At 33.2% G+C, this 25,851-nt stretch overlaps 1 protein-coding gene across 1 annotated transcript in view; it reads right to left on the reverse strand.

Annotated features, from left to right (window-relative positions):
- Positions 1–25,851, reverse strand: part of ZCWPW2 (zinc finger, CW type with PWWP domain 2) — an 85,302-nt gene that overhangs the window by 34,966 nt on the left and 24,485 nt on the right. The window contains exons 3-4 of the mRNA XM_012732070.1: positions 22,422–22,581; positions 5,594–5,708 (exon numbers count right to left, since the gene is read on the reverse strand). Coding sequence (XP_012587524.1) covers positions 5,594–5,708; positions 22,422–22,581 — 275 coding nt within the window. The remainder of the gene's footprint in view (positions 1–5,593; positions 5,709–22,421; positions 22,582–25,851) is intronic.

Raw genomic sequence — 25,851 nt, forward strand, 5'->3', positions numbered from 1 at the left:
AACTTTTGGTTTCATTGATTTTTTGGACTGTTTTCCTGATTTCCATTTCATTTATTTCTGATTTGATTTTTATTATTTCTTGTCTTCTGCTGGCTTTTGAATACCCACCTCTTTTACAAATCCATGTCATCTCAGAACACAGAACTTCTTTGCATTATGGCTAGTCACCTACATATGTCTGAGTACTCAGAAAGACTAAAATGTGCCTCAAAGGCAGGGATCATGTTTTACATGCAGTAGGTTTTTTATAATTAATAAATGTACATGAATTTTATTCAAAACTATTTATGGAGCAAAAATACATTCTGATGTAAACAAATCAATGTAATTCATTATATAAAAGCACATAGTAAATTTATGTGGCAATAGTAATATATTAGGGACATAAAACTATATGTTCTTACATTCTTACCTTATTTATGAGCCAGGAATAATAATTAATACTTTGTCAGTATATTGTGAGATTAAAATAATATAACTACATAAATGAAGCTCCTAAAATAGTGTTTAGAAGATAATAATCAATGATGTTCTCTACCATTTGAGCTAATAAGCATTTTTGGGAGGTGGTATGTATGAAGGAGAGGGAGATACCTTAGTCATCACCTTAATGATCATAAATTTCACTGTTGTATTATCTTTTTAAATGATTCCATCATTTTTCTATTTATTATTTTAGTCTTTGTAACATAGTTGTAAATAAGTGATGAATAAAGATAAAATGGCAAAATATTTCAAGACAAATAAGATCGTTTTTTTGAGTCTTTTTTTCCTTACTTTTTAATTTGAGTTTCTATTGTAATATCCTAACTCTAGAGATTTGTTTTGTATGATACAAATAATACATTTTAGACCATAATACATAATGTATTTTAGACCTATAAAAAGTACAAAGTGAAATCTAAAAGTAATTACGAAACAGCAAAAGCTTTGCTGTATTCCTTGTTTTTTTTTTTGAAGACTTGTAATAACATTTGTAATGAATTATCAATCTTAAATAATAGTTAAAACTGCACAAAAAGAAGCTCAAAAACTCCAATTGGATCCAACAGATCCTGACTATCATCCACTGAGAGTTAAGTATAAATTTGTAATTTTCCTCAAAATTACATCATTCTTTTTACTTTGAAGTAACTTTACTGGCTCACAAGACCTTTGCATATAAAAATACTCCAACATTCTTATGTAAGCTTTTCAGTAGGGAAATGACTTGGGAACCAACATAACCAAACTGTTGTTCAAGAAAGTTTTCATATTCAAATATTGCAAACTATCTCCCAGTGCAACAGGGAATGTTTGGGAGTGGCAGCAATCACACTGATTTACAAATTCCAAAGGGAAGTTCTGACATAATACTTTGAAAAACATTAAAATCACCAGCAATTTTCCTATTAGTAATAGTAGTCCATGCTTTATTTCAGCAACATTAACCACTTTCTAATTGCTGAATTTTACCTAGTGAGAAAGTTTTAATTTCCTCCCTTCAGAAATCTCTGCATGTAGGACCGTCACATACAGAGTGAAAAGCAGTTAACAGGAAATAAAGATTTGGATAATTAAAAGGGCCTCTACTCTTTTGAGCTATAGCCATATCATATCTTAGAATGCAAAAACAGCTGCAGGCAGATGAGCAAGATCCAAATGAATAAAGGTGGTCATGCCTGATGACCCATAACAGATGTGAATATTTCATTTATATATTAGAGATGAGTACAAATAACATAAATCAATTATTTCTCTTCTTTAAATAAATTTTTTAAAGTTTGTCCTTTCATGCCCACAGAAAAACTGTCAGCATGTCTTTCTTTAAATGAAACAACTGAGAGTATTTTCTTAAAAAGGTAGAAGATTGTCTTTTTCTGGTCTGTCTTGTGAAAATTTTAGTTTTTTGTCCACTCTGTCCTAACAAGGAAAAAGCTGAATAAACAGAAAATCAATAACGCTTCTTAGCGCCTTCAGAGAACTGAGGTCACTGAACAAACCACTGCCCCAAAATTTGGAGAGACAGGCAGGCAAATAAAAACAATCACAAGTTACTGGAGCACAAACCTTCCCTGGAACCAGTGCCAGGGTAGGAAAACTGAACTGTAATTAACATGCTTCTGGAGCCTCAGTGTGAACAAGCCTAAGAGTTAAGAACTCCAGAGGGACCCAGTCATGGGAGTGGGAGACACACTTTTGTGAGTTTACCTCTACGAGCTCTAATAAGAATGCCACAATAAAGATTATTAGAGAAAAAGCTCTTGTCCTTCTAGCAGTAGGAAGGAAATGTCACCATTTTGAAATTCATTAGAATATATCAGAACATTCATTTCTTTTTAATAAGAGCTGCCCTCAAGAGAAACTATTTTACTATAGCCTATTGGGGTTTTGTTTATGCTTTTTTTCCCCCCAGAGCCTTGCAAACCTGGTGGAAGAGAAAGACCCAAATTCAACCTGGTCTAGTGTTCCCTAGGTGAGAAGGGGAATACACAATACTGCCCTCCTTTGGCTATAAATACCCCTTAAAAGACGATGGAAAAGTGACAGAGAGACCCACAGACAGAGCGAAAGCTTTTGTGAATTCAAAGTCCAGGACTAAGACTTCATGGTAAGATTACAGAATGCTGCCTTAACTACCTACCACCTCTCATTACACTAGTGAAGGCCAATTTGCCATAGTTCCTTTTACCTAGTTCATCCTGTTCATCTTTCCACAAAAAATTACAAAGCATACTAAAAAGCAAACACCACCAAAAACACACAGAAGCATCAACACACCCAGATATCAGAAATGTTGAAATTACTAGAAAGTAAATTTGATACATCTATGAGTAGTAGACCTTTAGAGGTCTTTAAAGTTAAAAGTAAACACTATACAAAAACAGATGAATAACATAAACAGTAAGGTAGCAATTCTAAAAATGAATAAAAATGTTATAAAAATAAAAAATACTGTAACAGAAATGAAGAATGCCTTTGATAGACTTATTGGTATACAAAGATGAGGAAAGAATCTCTGGAGTTTAGGATATTACAGTAGAAACTCAAATTAGAAAGTAAAGGAAAAAAAGACTGAAAAAAAAAAAAGAACAGAATATCCAAGATTATGGGGCAACTACAAAGGTCTAACATATGTGTAAAGAGAATACCAAAAGGAAAAGGAAGAGAAAAAGAAAAAGAAGAAACATTTGAAGCAATAATAACAGAGAATTTCCCATTAGTTAATATCAGACACCAAACCACTGATTCAGGAGGCTCAGAGAACACCAAGTATGATAAATGCCAATAAAACTATACTTAAACATGTCATATTTGAGATGTAGAAAATCAGTGATAAATAAATTTGAAAAGAAGCCCAGAGGGTTGGAGTAAATACTTTACCTTATAAAGGAGCAAAATTAAAATTTCATCCAAATTCTCCTCAGATGTTATGCAAGCAAAAATAGAGTAAAATGAAATATTTAATGTTGTATCCCAGGTACACATGGACCTGTCCACTTCAACTTTCATCAAGAACAGACTAAACCTGAAGACTATACTGTCAATACATTGTGACACGTTAGTAACAATTAGAAATAAAGAGAAGTCACACCAACATATCAATAGATGCAGGTAAAGTACTTGACAAAATCCATCAGCCATTCAGAAAAGTAGGATTAAAAGGAAACTTCTTCAGGGGAATCTACAAAAAAACCCCTGCAGCTAACAAAATAGTAAGAAACTAGAAGTTTTTTCAGTAAAATGAGGGGCAAGTCTAAGATAATCCCTCTTTTCAACATTGTACTAGAACTCCCAGTTGATGCAGTAACACAAAAAAAGGAAAAGGAAGGTATAGACTGGGAAGAAATAAAAAATGGGATACAAAATATAACAAAATGATTTGTGAGTTGGAAAGATAAGTTTTTTTGAGTGAAGAAATCCTGAGAGTTGATAGGATTAAGTGGTTTGCTCTAAATTAGTCAACTTTTGTAAAGTATTTGAATAATGGCAAATTATTTCTCAAAACTACTTTGGGATTAATAAGAGGTTTATTATATGCCAGGATTATCCCAGGAACTAAACAGACATAAGGATTATATTGTTTATTCTGGAAATAGTGAGAATGAAGAGTGAGTGTCTGTTATGTCAGAGAAGGAACTCCAGGAAGTCTATTCATGCCCCTAATTTTGCTACTTCAGGGACAAAATGAGTTTTGTTAGGTGAATGGTTCTCTAGAACCAGGCTGACGTTCATCCAATTTTACATGGAGAAAGCAACAGATTTTCAGTAAGCAAGTGATCTGATGCTACAAAGCCTATCAGAAATAAACTCTCTCCAGAGTCTCTGGAAAAGCAAGGCTCCAAAGGACCAGGATACAAACACTGGCACACACAATGGCAAAGACTTAGTTCCTTCACTTATTGAGGGGGAGGGAGAGGGAGAGGGAGAGTGAGGGTCTACAGCGCATATAAAATGGTTGCAATGTGAGTTTAAAAAGTAAATGACTATATTACTTGAAATATTAATATCTTAAAAAAAATATTTCAAAGTTTACTTTGGTTAAATATGAGAAATGTACTGTAAGTCCATGCAAGACATAAAACTGTATTTATGACAACAGATTAAGTTCAACCTTTATTGCTAATAAACAGAGACATTATATTTTCAGCGCAAGGAATAAAATCGTATTTGCAGTAATAAATGTCTCTTTTCCTGGTCTCAGAGTAAACCATAGTAGTATACTTGTCATTCTTTTTATACTCCTTTTAACCTACCTATTTACTTTAAGATCTAAATTTAGGTAGCTGAGTTAATATTTAAACTTTACCTCAAAGAAAATGTTTTCATATCTAAGTTTTAAAAGAATATATTAAACTTTTCCAAAGGAAAAAAAATCAGTCATTTTAAAATTCAGTCACCCAGATGCCCCCATACAACAATCTGTTTTAGACCTTGAAAGTGCTGAGAAGGGTCATCAGAAGGTAGAAAAGCATGATATTTCTAAGCAGAAATACTTTCAAACATATTTAAGTTTACTGAAAATCATTTTTTACCAAAAGTTTTCTTAAATATAAAAATAATACTATTATCTTTATAAGTTCATTTAAAAAGGTCTCTATAAAGTACACTGTTTCTGTCTCAAGAAAAATCTGAAAATGTGTTCAAACATTAACATTTTCCCCTAATTTAAAATAATTGAAGATTATTTTCATTTTTTATTTGAATTTGGAGACAAAATATTTTGAAAACTACTTTGTTCTGAAACAGTATAGCATATCCAAGCAAAATTTTTATTCCAGTATTATATTTTTAAAGCCATGCTTTCTGATTTTGAAATATGTGCTTTGAAATACAAAAGAGTACCTATGTAGGTATACTGCGGGCAAAACAGATGACAGAAACACCAATGAATACCCTAACATTTAAGTGGAGTATATGTTTAGTCACTGAAAATAGTTTTGGTGGGCAAAATGCATGGTAGTAATCCATAAAAATGATTTCTCAGAAGACAAAGATCTACTCTTCCTATGAAGAGAAAGAGGTCAATTTATATGTGTGTGAACACATTTTTGAAAATATACATCTGAATAAATCCTGATTTGGTCTTATAAAGAATACAAAGTGAATATACCAGGTTTTAATATGCAGCACATTTGCAATCTTTGCTCATGAGAATATCCATGGAGAAGGCATGCTTCTTGTAGGGCACTTTCATACCACTTCCTTTTATTCTTGCATTTTCCTGGCTGTATAGAAATAGAAATGAAAGATACATTTTTAATATATAATTTTCTTTTAATGTCTATTTGATTCAGTCATTGTCTAGAACTAAATCTAATTTCAGCACTGTATAATATATTACTTAGACTTTGTTATCTGATTGTTATTTCATTCCTATTATTCTAAAATATAGCAAAGCTGTAGAAGTTCTGCAAGTTAAATACCAAAATAGTCAGATTCTTTATTCATTGAGAAATAATATGATTCATCTCTTGATTAGAAAGTTACAGAAGGTTAAGAATACCAATACAACAAAGCAATCAGTATTAATACATCTTACTGGAATTATATTGCCTCCTTTTTAAATAATATAGCAATGATACTCTGGTAGTACAAATTAAAAGTCAAGTTTCAAAACTGTTAGAAAACTGATCTCATTCACACCTAGTTTTGGATTGTAGCAGATAATTTCCATATTCATCCTAGATTTTTTTGTTTTACATACACAAATTTCTTCATTTATAAGATGTGGATAATAATACACATCATAAGGTTTCATTAGAACTAAGTGAAATTTTTTGTGTCATAGTAAGCAATCAAAAACAGTTATTCTGTTTTCTGAGCATGGTACCTTTTCTAATGTTTATTTAATTTTTCAAATATATTTTGAAAACAATAATAAAATTAAAGAAGCTCTAGGTTAAAAATGACTATAAAAATTATCTTACTCTAATTTGTTCAATGTGACTTTAGATCTTGCTCAAAAAGTTTTTTATAATGTTTTTAAACTAAAAAAATTAGAAATACATTTCACCACTTTCTTTTCTAAAAAAAATCACTATCAAAAAGAATTGATGTTTATTCTATTAATTCCTATATATGACTTGTATATAAAGTTCATATCGCTCTGTTGATATATATAAATTTTAATACAAAGATGTAAATATATATAAACCTATACTCAATTCATCCAGAGAATGACACATTTTTTAAATTATCAACATTCATTTTATTTTGGAGCCCCCAACTTAATATCAACTGTTTTCACTATACTTTGTTTTCTTTTAATTACTACTATCTTCTGAGTTGTATTATAGTTTTTGTGTTCATGATTTTCTCCACCTATAAATGAAAGGTCCTTGAAGGCAGAGATAGTAATGAACATTTCATCTCTGAATCCACAGTACCTCTTTGCCTAATCTCAATGCATGGTGGTTAAATTATATATAGTCCTGGGGGTGGGGAGGCGGGAAGAATTATATATGATTTATTTGGTACAAAAACAGTGATGCAATAATCAAACAAAAATCTACTCTGTACACAAAATCTGTATATATCATTTGTTAAGTTACTTAATGAGGGAAAAAAAGATGAAGACAAAGTTTGATAAGCATGGAATATTTGAATGACTTTAAGAATATCTACAAACTCACTCAGTTATTTGCAGATTTATTTTCTTTAACTCAATTATTTAATAAAATTTATAGTGAAAAATTATCCAAAAGTTAAGACAGGTGAAGTTTGGGGGATTTATTGGTAAAAATACAATATAGAGCTAAAGTAAACTGGTGAGTTTGGAAAACTGAAGAACTTTAAAAACCTGCTCTAGTTCTTAAGAATTTATCAGGAAGTATATGCCACCTAGTGGCAATATAATTAAACAACTTCTAAGTAACTCAAAAAATTAAGATTATTTTATGAAGAATTTTGGGACCTATAGAATTAGGCTCAGCTATGCATTCTATTTTTAACTATGCTTTCCTTTAAGTAGTATGCGCATGGGCCTCTCTGGTGGCACAGGGGCTAAAGTCACAGCGCTATCAAATTATCACCAGCCACTGCAGCATGAGTTGGATCCCCAGCCAGGGAGCTGACCCACATGGCACAGTAGACCTCTCCTGCCTTGCCCGCTGCTCCCCTCAGAAGTGTATTTCTAGGGAGTATATCCTCTGTTAAGCTCCCCAAACTGTGTTTCTGGTGGATCCTCTCATCCCCCTCATCTCTGGCCTACACTCCAGTTCTTGTATGCATAAATAAATAAAATAGTTTTTTTTAAAAGGAGACACTATGTGCCAATCTGAAAGTACTGAATGTTCCTTCCTCCCATTCCCTAGAATTATTTCTCCCAAAGACATTTTTCATAGTCTTCCATGGGGACTGAATGCATCTAGAAGCATTTACATCATTTACATAAATTTATCCACTTTTACAGAATGCAATGGATAATTACAGGTTTGCTATTTGTCTTTCAGATTGCCTCATTTATCTATTGATTCAACATTCCAAATCCTTGGGCTACTATCATTAAAAGAAAACAGGCAAAGCTTATATTCTCACCAGTGAAACAGACAATCTTATTTAGCATAGTAAATGAGGAAAGAATACTGTATATTCTAGAGATTATAAATACTACATGCAAAAAGAAAAGGTAAGGGCAAATAAGAAGTTAGGGTAATGGTCTTTCCATGAAAAAGTGACAGCTGAACAAAGATCTAAAGGAGGTCAGAGAGTTATATAGATATTCAAGTAAAAGAGCATTCCAGGAATAGAAAAATACTCTAAGATAGGAAATTACAAGTATTTTCAGGATGTGTCACAAAAAAGCCATTTGTGTCTGGGGTGAATAAGGAAAAACAAGAATAATAAGGAGTGATATCAGAGAATTAACAAAGACCAGATCACATAAATCCTTAGAGGTCATTAATGTAGGGACTCTGGCTTTATACTGAATGAGGTACAAACCACTGCAGAGAAGTAAAGAACATTTGATTTCATGTAATGTTTTAATTTGGTGATCATCTTAAAATATATACTACAATTGAATCTTATGTTATATGCCAATTATACCTAATAAGAATAATGTCAATGACAAATTAAAGTACAATAAAAAAGAAAGAAAATCATTCTGGTTGCTGTGACGAGAACAGAACATATAAAGGTAAGTGAGACAGAGGACCACGGGTTATGGCAATAATCCTGGTAGAAGTGACCACTGTCATTTCTATGGAGCAGTATAGCTGCAGTCATGTGTTAAAAATTGGTGAATTCTGGATATAACTTGAAGGGAAAGCAAAAAAAAAAAAAAACCTGACTAAGTTAAAGTTACTTGTGAGAGAAAGAAGGTTGACTCTAGGGTTTTGGATTGAGTAGGCAAAAGGACGGCATTCACTGCCAAGGAAGTGAGATTTGGCAGGGAATAGTAGAGTTCAGACATGATGAGCAGGAGATGTCTACTCAGAATTCAAAGTGGCCACACCCAGCAGTAGTTGTGTAAGGGAGTTCAGGAGAGAAAATTGAAGAGTAGATAGAATTCAGGTATCATTCACACACACATCTTGTATTTAAAGGCAAGAAATTGTAAGAGAAAACCAAGAAAATGAGACAACAGATGAATATATATTCACATATATATTCATTATGCAGCATCATTATGCAGCATTATTTATTTCACAAAGGAAGGCTCCAGTGATGGACATTCAGGTTGTTTCCAATATCAACCTTGAAATAATACTGCAATAAAATTTTTTCTCCACACATCATTGTGCCCCTATGAAAATGTACTGAAGGATAATTTCCTAGAGACTGCAATACCAGGCTTAATATATGTATGTACACTTTAAATTTTGGAAACTACTGTGAAATTAATCTTGAATGAGGTGGTCACAGTTCACAATGCCAGAAAAAATATGCTTCCTCACACCCAGGGAAAACTTGTTACCAAACTTATCCATCTTTGTCAATATATTTAAAAGGGAAATATTTCTTTTTTATTATTTTCATTTCTTGAATTCAGTAATTGCAAGGAATTTTTTTCTATTTTCCCCCAATTTTAGGGGACAATATTATATACCATTATATAAATTTAAGAAGTACAACACGAATGATCTGATACAAGAAATCAATTAATTAATGTGTCAACCACCTCACATAATTGCCTGTGTGTGTTGAAGACATTTATGCCCTACTCTCTGAGCAACTTTCATATAGTATTTTTAACTATTTGTCACCCTGCTATATATTAGATCCCCAGAAATTACTCAAAATTTTTCCACATTTTTTAACTCATTTATATTTTCTATGGAATAACTGAATCAGGTGTTAATATTTATTTTATTCTTTTTTCTATTGAGTTGGAAGAGATATTTATATACCAGAAAGTTGCTCTTTGTTATGCACATTGAAAATAGCTTCTCCTATTTATACTTTATCTTTTCCTATATCTGCATTTTCTTTTTTTGTTCAATTGAATTGTTTATCCTTCCAGAAATAACCTGCATTGTTAGGTGTAAGGTACAGCTTCCACTTCAGTTTTTTCCTTAGTAGCTTGCCATTTATACCCATACAATGTATTAAGGGATTCAACTTTTCCTTTAATAATTATGAGCTATATTACCAAGTATATTTGCATTTGCTTTTATACTTTCTACATTGTCCTGTTAACCTGTCAAATTACTGATAGTGCCAAACTGGTTTATCTACTGGAGCCTTATTGTATAATTTATATCTTATAGGCCCAATTCCTCTTCTTTATTTATTTTTCCTACAAATTTCAGAATATATTTTTTAATTGAGACTGCATTAAAATTAATAGAGAGAAATGATATTTTTCCATATAAAATCTTCCAAACCAAAAAGATCACATCTTTTATTCCACTCAGGTTTTATTTTCTGTCTTTTACTTGCATTTTAAAGTTTTATTTATATATATTTTGTATATGCTCCTTAAACTCAATCCAATGCTTTAGATATGCTTTGCTATTATAATAAATGGTATTTTATCCTTTCATATTTTCAAATTTATGATACCTCTATATAGTACTTTTAAATTTTGACAGATAGTTGAATACTTTTATTGCTTGTAATAGTTTTTCTATTATTTATAGTTTTCTAATTTGAGTTACTTGACTTTCTGGGTAATAATCACCTACTAATGTTGATAATTTAGGATTTTGCTGTTTCCTTTCTAGTACGTGCACTTCTTTGCATAATTATGTTGGCTAATTCTACTAGGACATTATTGAACAACAAGAACAATCTAGCATATTTTTAAAAATATTTCTCCCCTAGCTAAAAGAAAACTTTTAGTTGAAGGAGTGTGTGTATTTTTTAAGACACACTGAAATGATTTATATTTATTTAAATTGAATTCTTCAGCAGAAGCTATCAAAAAGGTTTTTGTAATTGCCTTCATAAACTAAGTTTTTGAGACATTATCATAATCTTTCAACTGGACTCTTGCAAAGAAATACTTCTTGATTGACAAGAAAGAAAGACTCAGCATTTTGCCAAACATAATAGATTCATTTCATTTATTAATTACTAGGACAAAGTTTGTGAAGGCTGAATGAACATTATGCTTGAGTGAATTATAGTAATAACACTGTGATTAAGTTCAACTTTAAAATAGTACAGTATTTAGTGAGATAAATGTTCAATCTTAAGGTTTACATCTTAGGAAAAAAGTTAGCAAAAGAAACAATGCTGTCTTGAATAAGCCCAAGCAAAGCAAACATTTCTTTCTTTTAAACAAACATTATCTTTTGAAGGCATAAAACATGTACGCTTTCCTTTCCAGTTGAGGTCAAATAGATAATTAACTTCCAAGTTAGCAAAGAAATGTTAAAAACTCAAGACTACTCAAAACAGAATTTAAGCTCAAGCAGAAAGTAACAGCCACTCAAACATAGAAGTTCAAGGTGGCTCAGTAACAAATTTTTAAGGATTATGAATAGATAAGACTCCGATTAGACTAAAAGAAGGGCTGGACATCAAATTCTCGCCAATTCTCAGATCCCAAGAAATCATATTTTGTTCCTCATATTTATATTAGTTTGGTAGAGCCTCATTATAATGCAGAAGCTACAGTGACAGAATATACAGTACAATATTCTCAATTCAAATTTTGATTACATTAATATTAAATGTAACTGCAAATATAAATACTTATAATTCAGAAAATATGTCTTGGAGACACAATGTTAAGCATATATTAACAATCTGGAAAACCAGAATTGTAAGTGCTTAGATTTATTGAGCTTCATAAAGTCATTGAAATGACTTCAAATACTGATCATTACTTTATTTTTTACATGCCCTTTAGAAACATGGGACTATAAGTCAAAAATTTCATAATCCAAAGAAATGAAAAACAATATTTGTTGGACTGCATCTTCAATAATGTTTGAGGAGCTACACTACTACCTAGTAGTACTCTGCCTGGTGCTTTATGTCAATTGCCGCTATTTATACATTCAAACATGCTGTGTATCTCACTGACTTTAACCATGTATCACACTGATGCATCATTCTACTTATTATCATGCTGAAGTTACTGTTCTCCTCTGTTGGGCAAATAGTTTTCACTTCAAGCAATTCAATAGACAGTTAATCACAAGGATAACTTGTCTTCCTTAAACTGGATTTCTGCAACAACTACCACTAATCTAGACAGTAAAAGCATTTCTGTTCCTTTGATGCAAACTAGAAGATAGTCACATCATACCCGTATGTGCTGCACACTCTTCTTGGCTTCCAGTACATATCTGCCTCCCCTCTCATCTGTCATCTTTAACACAGGTCTACATTATTTTCATAATCAACTCTGGATAATACATACAGTTTATTCAAATTATTGAACACTTGAAGGAAATACTGCTTCTGAAGACTTAACTTTTGCCTACTCTGCTTACGGTTCTATAAATATAGTAAAGATTTTGACAGAAGTTTAAAGTTAATATAACATGGTTCTCTCAATCCCCACACCCCAAAGAGTGTGAGCAGTTGATTCACTGATAGGCTCAAAATATCGGGAATTACCAATTTAGGCACCAAATACTCTCTGCAACTTTGGAGGGAGGGTAGAAGTCATACAGTTTAAGATAGAGTAGCAGTAGAGGATAAGTGAGAAAATCCCAGGGTATTAGACTATCATGAATTTAGACTTTATCTTATATTTGGTAAATATTTTAAATATCTAAGTTCCTTTCCTAGCAGGATGGAACAGGTAGCTGCTACAGTCCATAGTTGGTTGGCTGGTTTTAAAGGAGCCCTCGCCTGGGTTATTATCTAGACCAACATCCTTTAGAGAGCAATCTTTATATAACCTTATACATTAATTACTTGGTGTGATGGACCGGAATCAAATGTTGAGAGAAGAAAAAATAGGGCTCTAGCAATTACAACAGGAAGAATCATTTAATAATATAGAGAGAAACTATATACAAGGGCAGGGTAGTCTAACATCCCAGTTTTGCTGAAAATTTTCCTGGCTTCCTTAGCAGCACAAACTCAGGAAGACATTCATATATTCCACAAAATAAGCATGATAAAAATAATACACATCAATTTTATTAAACACAGAGAAAGTTAGGTATTTATGGGCAAATAACTGCGATTTAGTGGCACTTGACATTTACTGAGGAATTGAGTTGAGTCCCAGATTACTCCCCAGGATGGAGTATACTTCTTTTAAATTGTTTTAATTTCCCAAGGCACTACTGATTTTTAAAAAAATTGTTATTGAGCTATAAAACCATATGTTCCGGAGTATAGCACACACCTCCATGTATGCTTTTGCCACATTGCTCCCACCATTTAAGTTCTACTACCACCCACTACCATCAAATGATGCTCTCTACCTTCCTTACATTCCCTGCCTCCCTCTAAGTAACAACCATTTTGTTCCTAGAATATAAAGATACTTCCATGGTGCTGTATTAGTTTGTGTGCTATTTGTTTATAGAAATATATTTTTTTGATGAGCTCTAGGGGAGAGAATGTGATGATGAACATATTTAGGAACTAAACAAAAAACAAAATCCTGGCATCAGACTGCCAACATTTATATTAATAATAACAACCAGTTATTGTTAAGGTTACGTGGGAATCTTAACAAATCCTAGGTTTTAAGGATAGCCATGAGGATTTAGGAATCAACGAGCTAAGCACGAAGAGCTTTCACATCTGTGTCCAACTTTGAGAAGCCCTAATTAAAGGTTAAGTTAATCAATTAAGTTAAATGAGTGACAGATCAATAAAAAGGACTTTGAAATTCTCAAGTTACAAAAGGATTGATTATTATAAATTTGGTATGTCTATGAACATTGGAAGCAGATGGTCTGATACAGATTTCAAGTAGGTCAACAGATAATGTAAAAGCTGGAAGTTTGCTATCAGAAGAGCTGGGCTTGAGTTCCAGTCCTATGACCTCAGGCAAGTTACTTAATCTAAGCCCAGAATTTCTTAGTAATGAATAAAGATCATCCAAGATGGATTATGCAAAACATACTGTTTAAAACTTAATACTATTTTTAAAATGTCAGCAATCAATGTCATAAATGATCAGAATGTAAACATTTATCATTTGGTCTCTATAGTCAAAGAAAATGAAGTAGGATCTCTACTTACTATAGGAAGGAGCTGACTCTAGTATCTTATTTCCATGTGAGTTCTATTATTTACAAATAAAATGTGGCAATGCTGAATATATCATTAAGTCTATCTAGAAAGCATGGAGTTGTAAACCTTTAAATGTAGAATGATACAGAAGTACTAGTATATATTCATGAAATAAAGTATGGGTACCAAATGAGCGCTGAGTCAATACATAATTTTTAAGATTTGTGCTCCCATTGCTGTAGGCAGGCTGCCTGCTTTAGCTGGGGATGTCAAACAGAACTAGGAAAAAATGTATGGGTTTAAATCAACAACGAAAATAAGCATGTGGCCATTTGCCCTCAGCCTTAAAAAAGTCAGGATTAGCCTAAAGGGTTTTAAGCAATAGTACTTTTTTTTTTTTTTAAGAATATCAACACATGAACCTAAAAGAAAGTTAAAATATTTTCTATTCCATATTTGCTTTTTTTGTAATGGATATGTGTTTGGGGGGAAACAATGGTTATATTTACTACAGACAGATGTTCAGATTCTGTTTAATGACAGACTCTCAAGTGCGGGTAGGAGATCTAGAAGAAGAGGCTAATTAAGTATGTGACGTAAAATCAGTACTCATTCTATGCACTAGGGGAACTTGTAAGTAAGTGATAATTCTGAAACATATGCTCAAAGTTACTTTAATCAGTATTGTGTAGGGCTAGAGATGATGGGTTTTGCCTGAGTGATAGCTTGGTCCTGGCACTTAGAATAGAAAAAAAAGGGGGGGGGAATTAGTGAAAACAGTTTGTATATGAATTATAGATTAAAAATATGACTAAGTTTCAGACTTTCCCATTTCCTAGTAAAAGAATGTACAAAAAAAAGTTATTCTCAGTAACTATTTATAAAGTTAAGAACCACAACATAAAAGACTTCCTAAAAGATATCTTTTCTCTTATGGGATATGACTCTGAAGGCAATTCAGTGAGCCTTGTATTCTGCCTTAAAAATGGTGATCTGACTTTGGTTTCTTTAATAGAAAATCGAGAAAGTTATATATTGGAATTTCTTAGAAAAGAATATTGCTATTCCACTGAGAGTCAATATGAGAAACCTGGTTGGTACATAATACATTTTTCATGTATTTGATAATGGAAAGGTGGCCTCCTGTCCCATCCTTATATCCTGAGCAAAGTTGGGCATATTATTTGGATTTCGACTTTTTTCTTTAGTACAACTTCATAGCTATCCAAATTCCTAAGTTAGGAGATGGCAAAGATGATTTCAAAAATTTATTTGAAGCAGCAAAGTCAGCATATATAAATCTGAAGAGGCAGAATAGAAATAGGGAAAGGAACTCGTTTTGTTCAGTTGCAAAGAACATGAAAGAAGTATTTCTTACTCCCCTCCCAAATTCTATCAAACAAGTTCAAAGTATTCTTAAGCCATTGATGATAATGATGACTATTTATTGACCATAGAGTCAAATTAAGATGGCTTTAACTTATGGCCTGCTTTCAAGAGTTCTTAGCACTTCTGTTTATACTAAACTGGGAAAGCATTGTCACATCAACCTCTTTGAACCATATATTGAAAAATCAAAAGATAAGATAATCAATTAGTTCTATTTCTCTAATTTCTAAGGGCATTATCTTGGCTGAGACAAAAAAAATATCATTTTTTCATGTATGAAATTACTCAAAAGTAAAGAAGTTATTTCCACCTTATTTATTGTTCTTGGTAGCTTTTTTTTTTTTTGATCCTGTAATGTGGGATAATAGAGAAACTAATAATTTCATCTGTACTTCTAACATTAAAACCAAATCATGTTTATTAAGAACCTGCAATACTATATATGACAAGTATGCTAAATACTTTACTTGTATTACCTCAGTAAATACCTATGGCAATTTATGAGCAATTACTATTAAAAACTCCACTTCAAAATGAAGTGTGTAAGAGCTGCGAAGGATAAGTGATTTGTCTGATGTCAACTATTTAGTAAGTAACAGAATCAATCTTCAATCCTTTTAAACCCTAGGATTTTATTCTTTTACTAATATACATTACTACAAAAATTTTCTTTGCAGATTATTCACAAACTATAGAAATTCACTGACAGAAATACGTTCCAATTATCTTAATCTCTCTCCAGGTTGAAACCTAAAAGATGCTTATAAATTAAAAAAAATCTTAATCCAATAACAAAATTACAGCGAATTTTATACCAAATATAGAACCCGTATGATAAAAAAATTACTAGAGTTAATAATTATATACATTATTTTTCAGCAGGATCATGATGTAAGAAAAGTGTAAGATTTTTCTACTGAGTTGCCTCAATATATCTGCATCCCAGTTTCACTCCATCACTCTAAGAGCAATGTTGCCTGATGATCTAGTCATGACATAATTTGCTAATCTTTATTACAGACTACATTCTTAGAATCTGTATCTTAATGAATCTTAGAAGCAAAATACTCACTTAGATAGATATTAATACAGATCATTTGTCAAATGACTACTGAAATTGTAATTTCAAAATATAAAGAGATCTGATTAGATGTTACTCTTCCAATGTGGAACATTAAACAAGAAATAAAGAGAATAGTTACCAGAGAATGCCATCACTCAACATGTATATCAGAATTTAAAAAAATGAAAATTTCCTCATTTTGTAGATACAAATGAAGGAAGATTTACAACAATAAGTTAGACCACTGTTTATGCATATTCATCATAATGCATGCAGGCATCAGAATTCTTTGTTGGAGAATGTTTACTAGCCAAGTTTATATTCAATATATCAATCATCAGTTGATAATTTCTACTGATATATTTATCATTATACAGAATATGAATCAATTTATTTGATAAATTACTACAGAATAACAAGTTATGTTACTTCTATTTACAGACAAGTTACTAGAATAATGTGATCTCAGTCATTTGTTATATTCTGAAGAGCACTGAGATTTCAGAAATGATCCCTTAAAGATGCAGATTAAAAAGAAGTATACTCTCTGTGCTATCTATCATTAGTGCAAATATTAGAATAATCTGAGGTAATTATATTTTGTTACACTGTGTGTTTGTCACCTATTGGCAAGGTAGGGATACCCTGTTGCATCACTCAATGATCCAGTCTGAAAAAATATTAAACCAAATTTCAAACACAACCAGTTACAGTGCCATTAGAGAAAGAGAATATTTAAGGATGATAGAGTGAACATAGGTGCATGAATAGTCATTGCTTTCATTCACAACTCACTGCACCCTCACACCTACACCAACCACGTCAGATGTGAAGTTCTCCTTTGTAAGAGGAAGACAGACATGGAAAGTTTGGGTAATGCAATTATGAAATGGAATTATCTAGTTGTAGCTGTAGAACTCAAGTTTAGCAATACAATATTGTTGCCTTTTCATTTCCCCTAGAAAATATAGCTGACTCCATAATGCAAGGGGTAAATATCCAAATGATATCTGGTACTCCAAGACATAGTTGCATAGCTACAGGAATATCTTACATATAGTGGTAGGTTGACTACTAAAATACACAACAAAAACAAATCCATTCACATAATGGACAACATCTAGACTATAGGCACATCATAGCATCGGGGGTGAACTACCTGCGTTTTCTTGGCAATTAAAAGAACTAGAAAATTATAGACCAAGCAATATTAGTTGGGTACATTATTTATGTCCAAAAATATTATAATGAGTCCATACAACCAATGAAATAAGCATACTATAAATATTAAGTTCAAATCAGACATCAGCTTTATGAGCAGTATCTATAAATAGTGCACAATGTTGAATGACAAGAATGACCTTAAGCTTGTATTCAATGACACTGATTACTATTTGGTTAGATATATGAAAAATGTTCATCATCACTTCTTATTAAGGAAATGCAAATCAAAATCACAATGATATCATCTAACACTTGTGAGGATGGTTTAACAAAGACTAGTAACAACAGATATTAACAAGGATCTGGAGAAAGAGGAACCCTTAAACAAGACTGGCAGGAATGTGAATTGATGAAGCCATTTTGGAAAGTGGTATGGATCATCTAGTTCACTTAGTCTCATCAGCCTAGGAGTCTAGGCTATTGATCAACTGTAGTGTGTGATTTAAAGTTTAAGAGTAAAGCAAACTGAAAAAGACTGTGTAATGAATATTCTGTTTGAAATCCGAAATGGTTGAATTCATAATTAATTTTTCCTGTGAGTGAGGGCTACAATTTAGTCATCTCAAGAGAATTAAAAATTGTCATATGATAATCTTGAAATTGTTAATACTGTGTTGCCTTTAGAAAAATAAATTTTAAAACTATCCCACAGCTAATCTTACATCTATACTTCATTTTAAAACTGATTTAAAAACAAATATTTGGCAAGATAGTGGCAGAGTAAAGACGCTAGACTCACCTTCACAACCAAAACAAATCAACAATCTTGACCACTGCATACACCAGGAGAAAGCTTGACCACTACACTCATCAGGAGAATGATGAGCAGAATGTGGCAGGAAAAACTGTGATTAAACTGTATTTAGAGCAATACTGGGGCAGCACAATCCACCAGAGAGAGGGGTGGCTGTTATATGGAGCTGCCATGCTACTAACTCAAGGACACATAAACACTGGCACTTAAAAAATCTGGGCACACTACACTGGAGAAAGACATGTAGAACTGACCTGCACAAAGGGTGCACCATGAAGAACTACTGTAGTAAGGATATAGAATGTTTGAGTGTGAGACTCCTATACTAGCACAGTTGGGGCCTGAACCTGTGGGAGAGACCAAAAGACCACCTGTGTCTCCTGACAGACAATACTATTATTTACATCCAATGGCTATGATATGTGAGACACCTACCTTATGAGAGACAAATAAATGCTTACACTAATCAGAGTTGAACACCTGGATCTTAATTACAGGAGCAAGAACTCCAGAATAAGACTAAATATTCAAAAAGCAAAGTACATAATCAACGGCTTGTGATTTCATCTCAACTATTGTACTCATTCAAAACTGCATCAGTTGCTCAGCCATTGCCTAGAGTTGAGGGTGTCATGAGACTATATAAGACATTTTGGCCAAGGGTTTGACATAAGGGGAGGGATTACACTATGATCCTAACCACAACACTTGGGTAGGCACAGCCCTACAGGAATTTTGAAACCTTGATACTCACTGAATACAACCATATAGTATCTGAGTGAAACTGAGCCCAACACTAACCCACCACATCCTGGGTCAATATATACACCCCATCAAAGCCTCAGACCACTGTTAACCCTCTGGATACACTTTAACATAGCTTTCTGACTGCATACCAAAGAATGCACAGCTGTGAGATAAGGACTAATCTGTTCTTCAGGAAATCAGTAAAACTCTAAACAGATGATGAAATCCAGGCTATTTGGTCAAATTGGTTATGGCTCCTGTGTGTCTAAAAATGCACAACAAATTCCATAACCAACATCCTCATTGAATAATTCCTATAGCTTCCCTGCTTCTCTGCAATGGAAGCCTCCCTATAAGAAACCAATAGCCCCTTGGTTATGGTAGCATATTTTAGGATTACCTCCAACAATACTGCTTGGTACCTTCCAGATATTACATTTTTCCCATTCTTTAAATTCTTGGTGTTCAGTATTTGATTTTCTACTGTGTGCTGAGCACATGAACCAGCTGTTAATGTCAGCTGTCCTTCCTATCTATTACGCCTTGCTGGCATCAGCACCCTGGTCATTTTAATTGGTACAAAAACACTTAAACAAGCTGGGCAAAAAACTTAGGAGGGATATATGCCAATTTATCACGATAAGAAAAGGCAACTCCCTGTCACAATCCATAGAAACTAAAAATGAAGAGAAAGCAAAACATCACAATTTCTGGAGGAATAGAAACCTAAAAATAAGCCTTAATCCAGTACAACTATGGAGGATGTCTGATGAGGAGTTCAAGATAACCATGCTTGCCAAGTTAATGAAAAAAAATCAGTGAGCTTCAAAGTACAGAGGTAGAGAATATACAAATAGAAAAAAAGAGAAAATATAATTTCAGAAAATGAAAACAGTGTAAGGAGGTTTTTGAATAACCTAAAGAGAAATAACAACTCTATCATGGGTGGTCTATAAGAAGAGAAAGGCATAGTAATATTACTTAAAAGAAATAATTGCTGAGATTTGTGTGTGTGTGTGTGTGTGTGTGTATGTAAATCTTAAAGACTCCACACCAAGAAGCTATTAGAAACAATAAAAGTGGCAGGTTACAAGAATCAGCATATAAAATCCTTGCATTTTTAGATACAAACAACAAATGAGAAGAAAAAGAAATTAAGAAAATCCTTCAATTAACAACTGCTTCAAAATAAATCAAATACTGGCCCTCCCTGGTGGTGCAGCAGGTTAAAGCACAGCACTAAGAAGCTAAAGCCACTTCAGCATGAGTTTGATCCCCACCCTGCCCTGGAGGTGATCCACATGGTATGGCAGACATCTCCTGACCCGCCTGCTGCTCCCCTAAGCAGCGTACTTTTGTCGATCTTCTTGTTCTGCTCCCCACTCTGTCTCTGGTGAAGCCTCTCACCACCCCTCCACCTCTGGCTTGTATCCCAGTTCTGTATGCACAAATAACTAAATCTTTTAAAAAATGAATCAAATAACTAGGAATAATCAAACCAAGGAGGTAAAAGACTTAACAATAAAAACCACAAGACATAATTATTTAGATGATGCCATAGGAGATGGAAAGATATCCCATGCTCATGGACAGGGTGAATCAATATAGTCAAGATGACTATACTACCAAAAGCTATATAAAAATCTAATGTATTCCCATCAAAATACTAGTGTCCTTCAAATACTGAATATAAAATATTAAAATGTATAAGGAGTCATAAAAGGTATCAAATAGCTAAGGTATTCTGAAAAGAAATGGAGGTTCTCCATTACCTGACTTTATGCCATAAAGCAACAGTAATTAAAACAATGTGATAGTGGAATAAAAAGATAACAGGGATCAATAGAATAAATAAAAATGCCAAAAATAAATCCATATTTATTTTATCCAAGTAAACATCAACACAATTCATGATAAAGGAGGCAGAACCCAACAGCAGGGAAAGGAAAGTTGCTTTCCAAATAGTGCTGGGTAAATTGGATGGAAACATGTAAAAGATGAAAATAGAATACTCCCTTAACTCCATGTATAAAGGTAACTTTAAATAAATAGGAGACGTAGTTATAAGACCTGCAATGTAACTATGTAGAAGACAACATTGACAATACATTTTGTAAAATCAGTAAGGATGTTTTTGGAGATCACTTGACCTCTATGGCAAAGGAAATAAAGGCAAAATGTATAGTTGGGATGACTTCAAATTCAAAAGCTTCTACAGTGACAAAAAAGACAAGGTACTGAATGGGGAAAAATATTCACACTTCCCACGGTGACAAGATACACAAAACACTAAATGTAAGAGTTAAAAAAAAATGAATAATCCAATTAATAAATGGGCAGTAGACCAAAATAGGCAGCTTATCAAAGAAGATATCCAGAAGAACAATAGAAGGTGCTCATCATCACGTTTAATAAGAGAGATACAGGCTGAAACTACAATGAGATATCATCTTACACTTCTGAGAGCTGCATATATTAAAAAGACCTCAACAAGGGCTGGAAAGGATGCAGAGAAAGAAGAGTCTTATTATACACTATTGATGGGAATGCAATCTGGTGCATCTACTTTGGACTGTGATCAGGATTTATCTTTTAAAAAAAGCTAAAAATGGAAATACCATGAGACTCAGAAATCCCATTCTTGAGTATTTGTCTGAAGAATATGAAACCATCAACTCAAAAATTTATGTACCCTACACTGTTTAATTACTATGGCATGATTTACAATTTCTAGGATGTGGAAATAAACTTCATGCCCAGTGACCAAGGATTAGATCAAGAAGATGTGGCTATGTACACATAATGAAACACTATTCAGTCATAAAGAATGATAAAATGTTGCCATTTATAGCAAAATGGAAGGAATTTGGGAAATTGCATGTAATAGGCAGGTCAGAATGACTAAGACAACATCTGACATTCACATAAGTAAATGATTCTAACTGACACTAGCAAATTGAAACTTCTGATATTAAAAAGGGTTGGAAGGGTCAAAGGGGCATAAGGAATGGTTAAAAAAAGCACAACAACAGGAATAGCTAGCATAAATATTACATACTACCTTGTTAATATAAAATTAATCATATCTTCGTAGGGTTGGTGAAAAAGTGCTCATAATTTTTAAAAAATGCAAGAAGAATAAAATTGTGATGTTACTATACATACCTTTAATGTGATACTGTAATATTCAACAAATGTTGCACTTATCCAGGATCGTGAATGGGGATCACCCAAGAATTCTATGTGATACTTTTCAACATTTCCATCGAGGTCATAGGTCACATATTTCCTTTTAAAAGGATCGGGGCAAAGTATCCCTGGCCAACTTTGAAAAGAAAGTACTTTTAATTATTTTGAAGCTTTAAAACAGGTAGACATTAATGCATGTGTCACAATAATATTAAACTCTCTTGTTTGCATTGTAATACATTTTTTAAAAATCGTACTTGTATATTTGAAAATTAGAATGTTCATTTAATATAAGTATTCAGTTGTCTCTTTATAGATACAGAAAGCTTTGAAATAGTCCCAAGTTTAAGATACACATAAGATGTAAGAAAGAATTGTAAGACAAAAGAATGATCTCCAGGGCCCTTGCTGGTGACAAAACAGGTTAAAGAACAATGCTATGAAGCTGTCGGCAGCCACTGCAACACAAGTTTGATTCCCAGCCTGGAAGCTGACCCACATGGCACAGCAGGTCTCTTCTGACCCGCCCGCTGTGCCCCTCAGCAGTGTATTTAACTTGATCTGCCTGTTCTGTTCCCCACTCTCTCTGGTGACTTCTCTCACCCTCTGTACCTCTGGCCTGTATCCTGGTTCTTGTATGCATAAATAAATAAATCTTAAAGAAAAAAATTATCTCCATGGTCATTAAGTGACATTTAAGTACTACTGATAGGGAAGATAAGGGGGGGGGAACTCATTAGAATCATGGCAGGATCGAATCAATCTGAATGCTCAGTCGCTAAAATGTTAACCCATTACAGGACTCAGTCAGGGCTAAAGAGGGCTATGTACCTTGTGACAGGACTGCCAAAGGTGCACCTATAGATCAGGCTGCACTAATCTCTAATAATCTCTAATAATCTCTAATAATCTCTAATAACCACTAATAACCACGGTGGGAAAAGTAGAGTCAGAGCCCAGCACTTCTATGCTAGCCCCTACTTTGACAGGTGACTAAATTGCTGAGAATTCTCAATAGAATTCTCAAAATAAAATGGAATTTTTACAGAAAAAAATCTTCAAGTCATAAGACTTCAGAAATTCCTTGATATGCTTTATTTTCCCATTTGGCAAAAATATACTAAGTTCTAGATATTTTACTAATCTCTGTAGAATCTCATCTACTATTCCAAAGAATAAAACAAGAAGGGAGGTAGCAATAAGGTCACAAAGCTATGACTAAGTACACTGGAAATCGGGCAGAATTTTATAGATCAAAACCCAAAATATGTGTATCTAGTATACCTAAACATTGAAAAATCTGTAAAACTATCAACAGTTGTAACAGTTTGCAACACTAAAGTGTGAAAGAGTGAGGTTCCTAATTAGGAGATCAAGACTAGTTATGCCTTAAACCAAACAAAAAGCCTCAAGCAGCTGTCTAAGGTTCTCTGGTGGCTGCTCACCACATAATCAAACATTCAATGGAACACATACTTTACACATTTTGACAAAGTAAACTATGGTAAAGTGCCCTTGTTATGTGTGGAAATGTGCTCCACCAAAAACTTATCTGTTGAAATGCTAGGCCCTTGTAACTCAGAATATGCCTGCATTTGAAGATAGGGTATTTAAGGAGTAATTAAGTTAAAGGGAGGCCCTAATCTCTTGTGAGAAGAGATTAGGTCATGCAAAGACACAGAGGTAAAACCATGTGAAGTCACAAAGAGAGACAATTTTCTAAAAGCCAGGGAGAGGCCTCAGAAGAAGTCAATTCTGCCGCTGCCTTGAGCTCAAGACTTCTAGCTCACAGAATTAAAAAAAATGTGTGTTGTTTTTAAGCTATCCAATCTGTAATATTTTGTTATGGCTGCTCTAGCAAAAATAATTAACCACAGACATGTTAGGATAACTGGTAAAATTGAGAAGTAGAAAGATTGGCAAAAATAGTTTTTTCCTCATTCAGACAATTATTTAGAAACTTGGTAAAGTAACTATCCAGATAGCTTTAAAACCTAAAAGAAGTAATGCTGTAAAGTATGTGAAATCATGAGATATAAAATCCATAAATTCCGTGGATTTATGTGTTATTCATCTTTTATTCAATTATCAGTTGATATTAAAGTCATAAATATAGAAATGCTTCTACCCTAATGAGCCATTTCAAAGCTTTTAGATATGATAAACTAATAATAATATTTCATGCTTAGTATTAAAAAACTTGATTCCAGAAAGTTGCCAAATCCCAAGTATAGGTGCCAGGAGGTGATGGCCTGAGAGCACGAGGCCCCAGAGATTATGGAAAATGGCAATGGAGCAGGGGTCTGACTGCTCCTAGATGCTGAGCATAGTCTTTCTCTTGTTAGGGGGAAGGGAGACAGAGGGCAGTCTTATATCATGAAAAGGGAGGTGGAGGATTACTCATTGATTCATACTACCTGCAACCCCAACCAACATATACTTTAGAGGAATTAGAAGTTAAGTAGAAAGTTAAATTGGAGTACAGACCTAAATGAGGAAGACTATGGTTATTCCAGCTGCCCATCATTACTACTGGGTGACTCTTATGGGGCTGTACAGTAAAGTTAAGTAGGGTTTATCATTTAAAACTCCACTGGAAATAAACATTCTAAAGGAATTCTCTAACGTAAAACTTCAATAGGCAAACAACCAAGAAAAGAAAGAGTGGCAGTTGCAACAGAGACCAATTTATTGGAAATCTTCAATCAGAATAACAACTATTTTAAAAGTATCAAAGCTGTAATTGTTAAATTTTATTTGTTTAAACCTTGTATAATATATGGAGTTCATGTTTAACACAAGATAATTTGCACCTCACAGCAATTCTAAAAAGGATTATTGGCAAGCAATATCAAATTACATATAGCACCTGCTCGTTCAGCACAGAATAGTCTTATGATTTCTATCACTTAATGCATGAAAGAGAGATTTTGTGGTTATTATGTATAAGATGTGTGTCTACTTTTCAGACATAAATACTAGTACAACTATTTTTTGCATCAAATCTATTAGGCCCCAGAGTATTCCATTTACATTATTACTCTACAAATTTAAAGAAAGATATACGTGGCTCCTAAAAAAAATTAGATGCCAATAAAAAGTTCTGTTCTTTATTCAAAACATGTCATACTTTAGAAAATATTGATGCTGATTTCAATGAATTATGAAAAGTACTGTCAAACATTCAACTAACTGGAGCACTTTAGTGTGTCCTCAGCAGTGCAGAGGAATTGTCTTACTCCTAATTTGTATACCCCAGCTAACATGAAATATACCAAACAGCAGGAAAAACTGAACAGCAGCAGCAGATACAAAAAAAAAAAACATGATTACTGCTCTCCAGCTGCTATATCCATCATCTTCTCTGACTTGTTATGATTGAAGAAGCTGATGTCCATTTTTTACC

This window comes from Condylura cristata, unplaced genomic scaffold (genome assembly GCF_000260355.1).
Source record: "Condylura cristata isolate star-nosed mole 26May11 unplaced genomic scaffold, ConCri1.0 scaffold00033, whole genome shotgun sequence".
NCBI classification, from domain to species: Eukaryota; Metazoa; Chordata; class Mammalia; order Eulipotyphla; family Talpidae; genus Condylura; species Condylura cristata.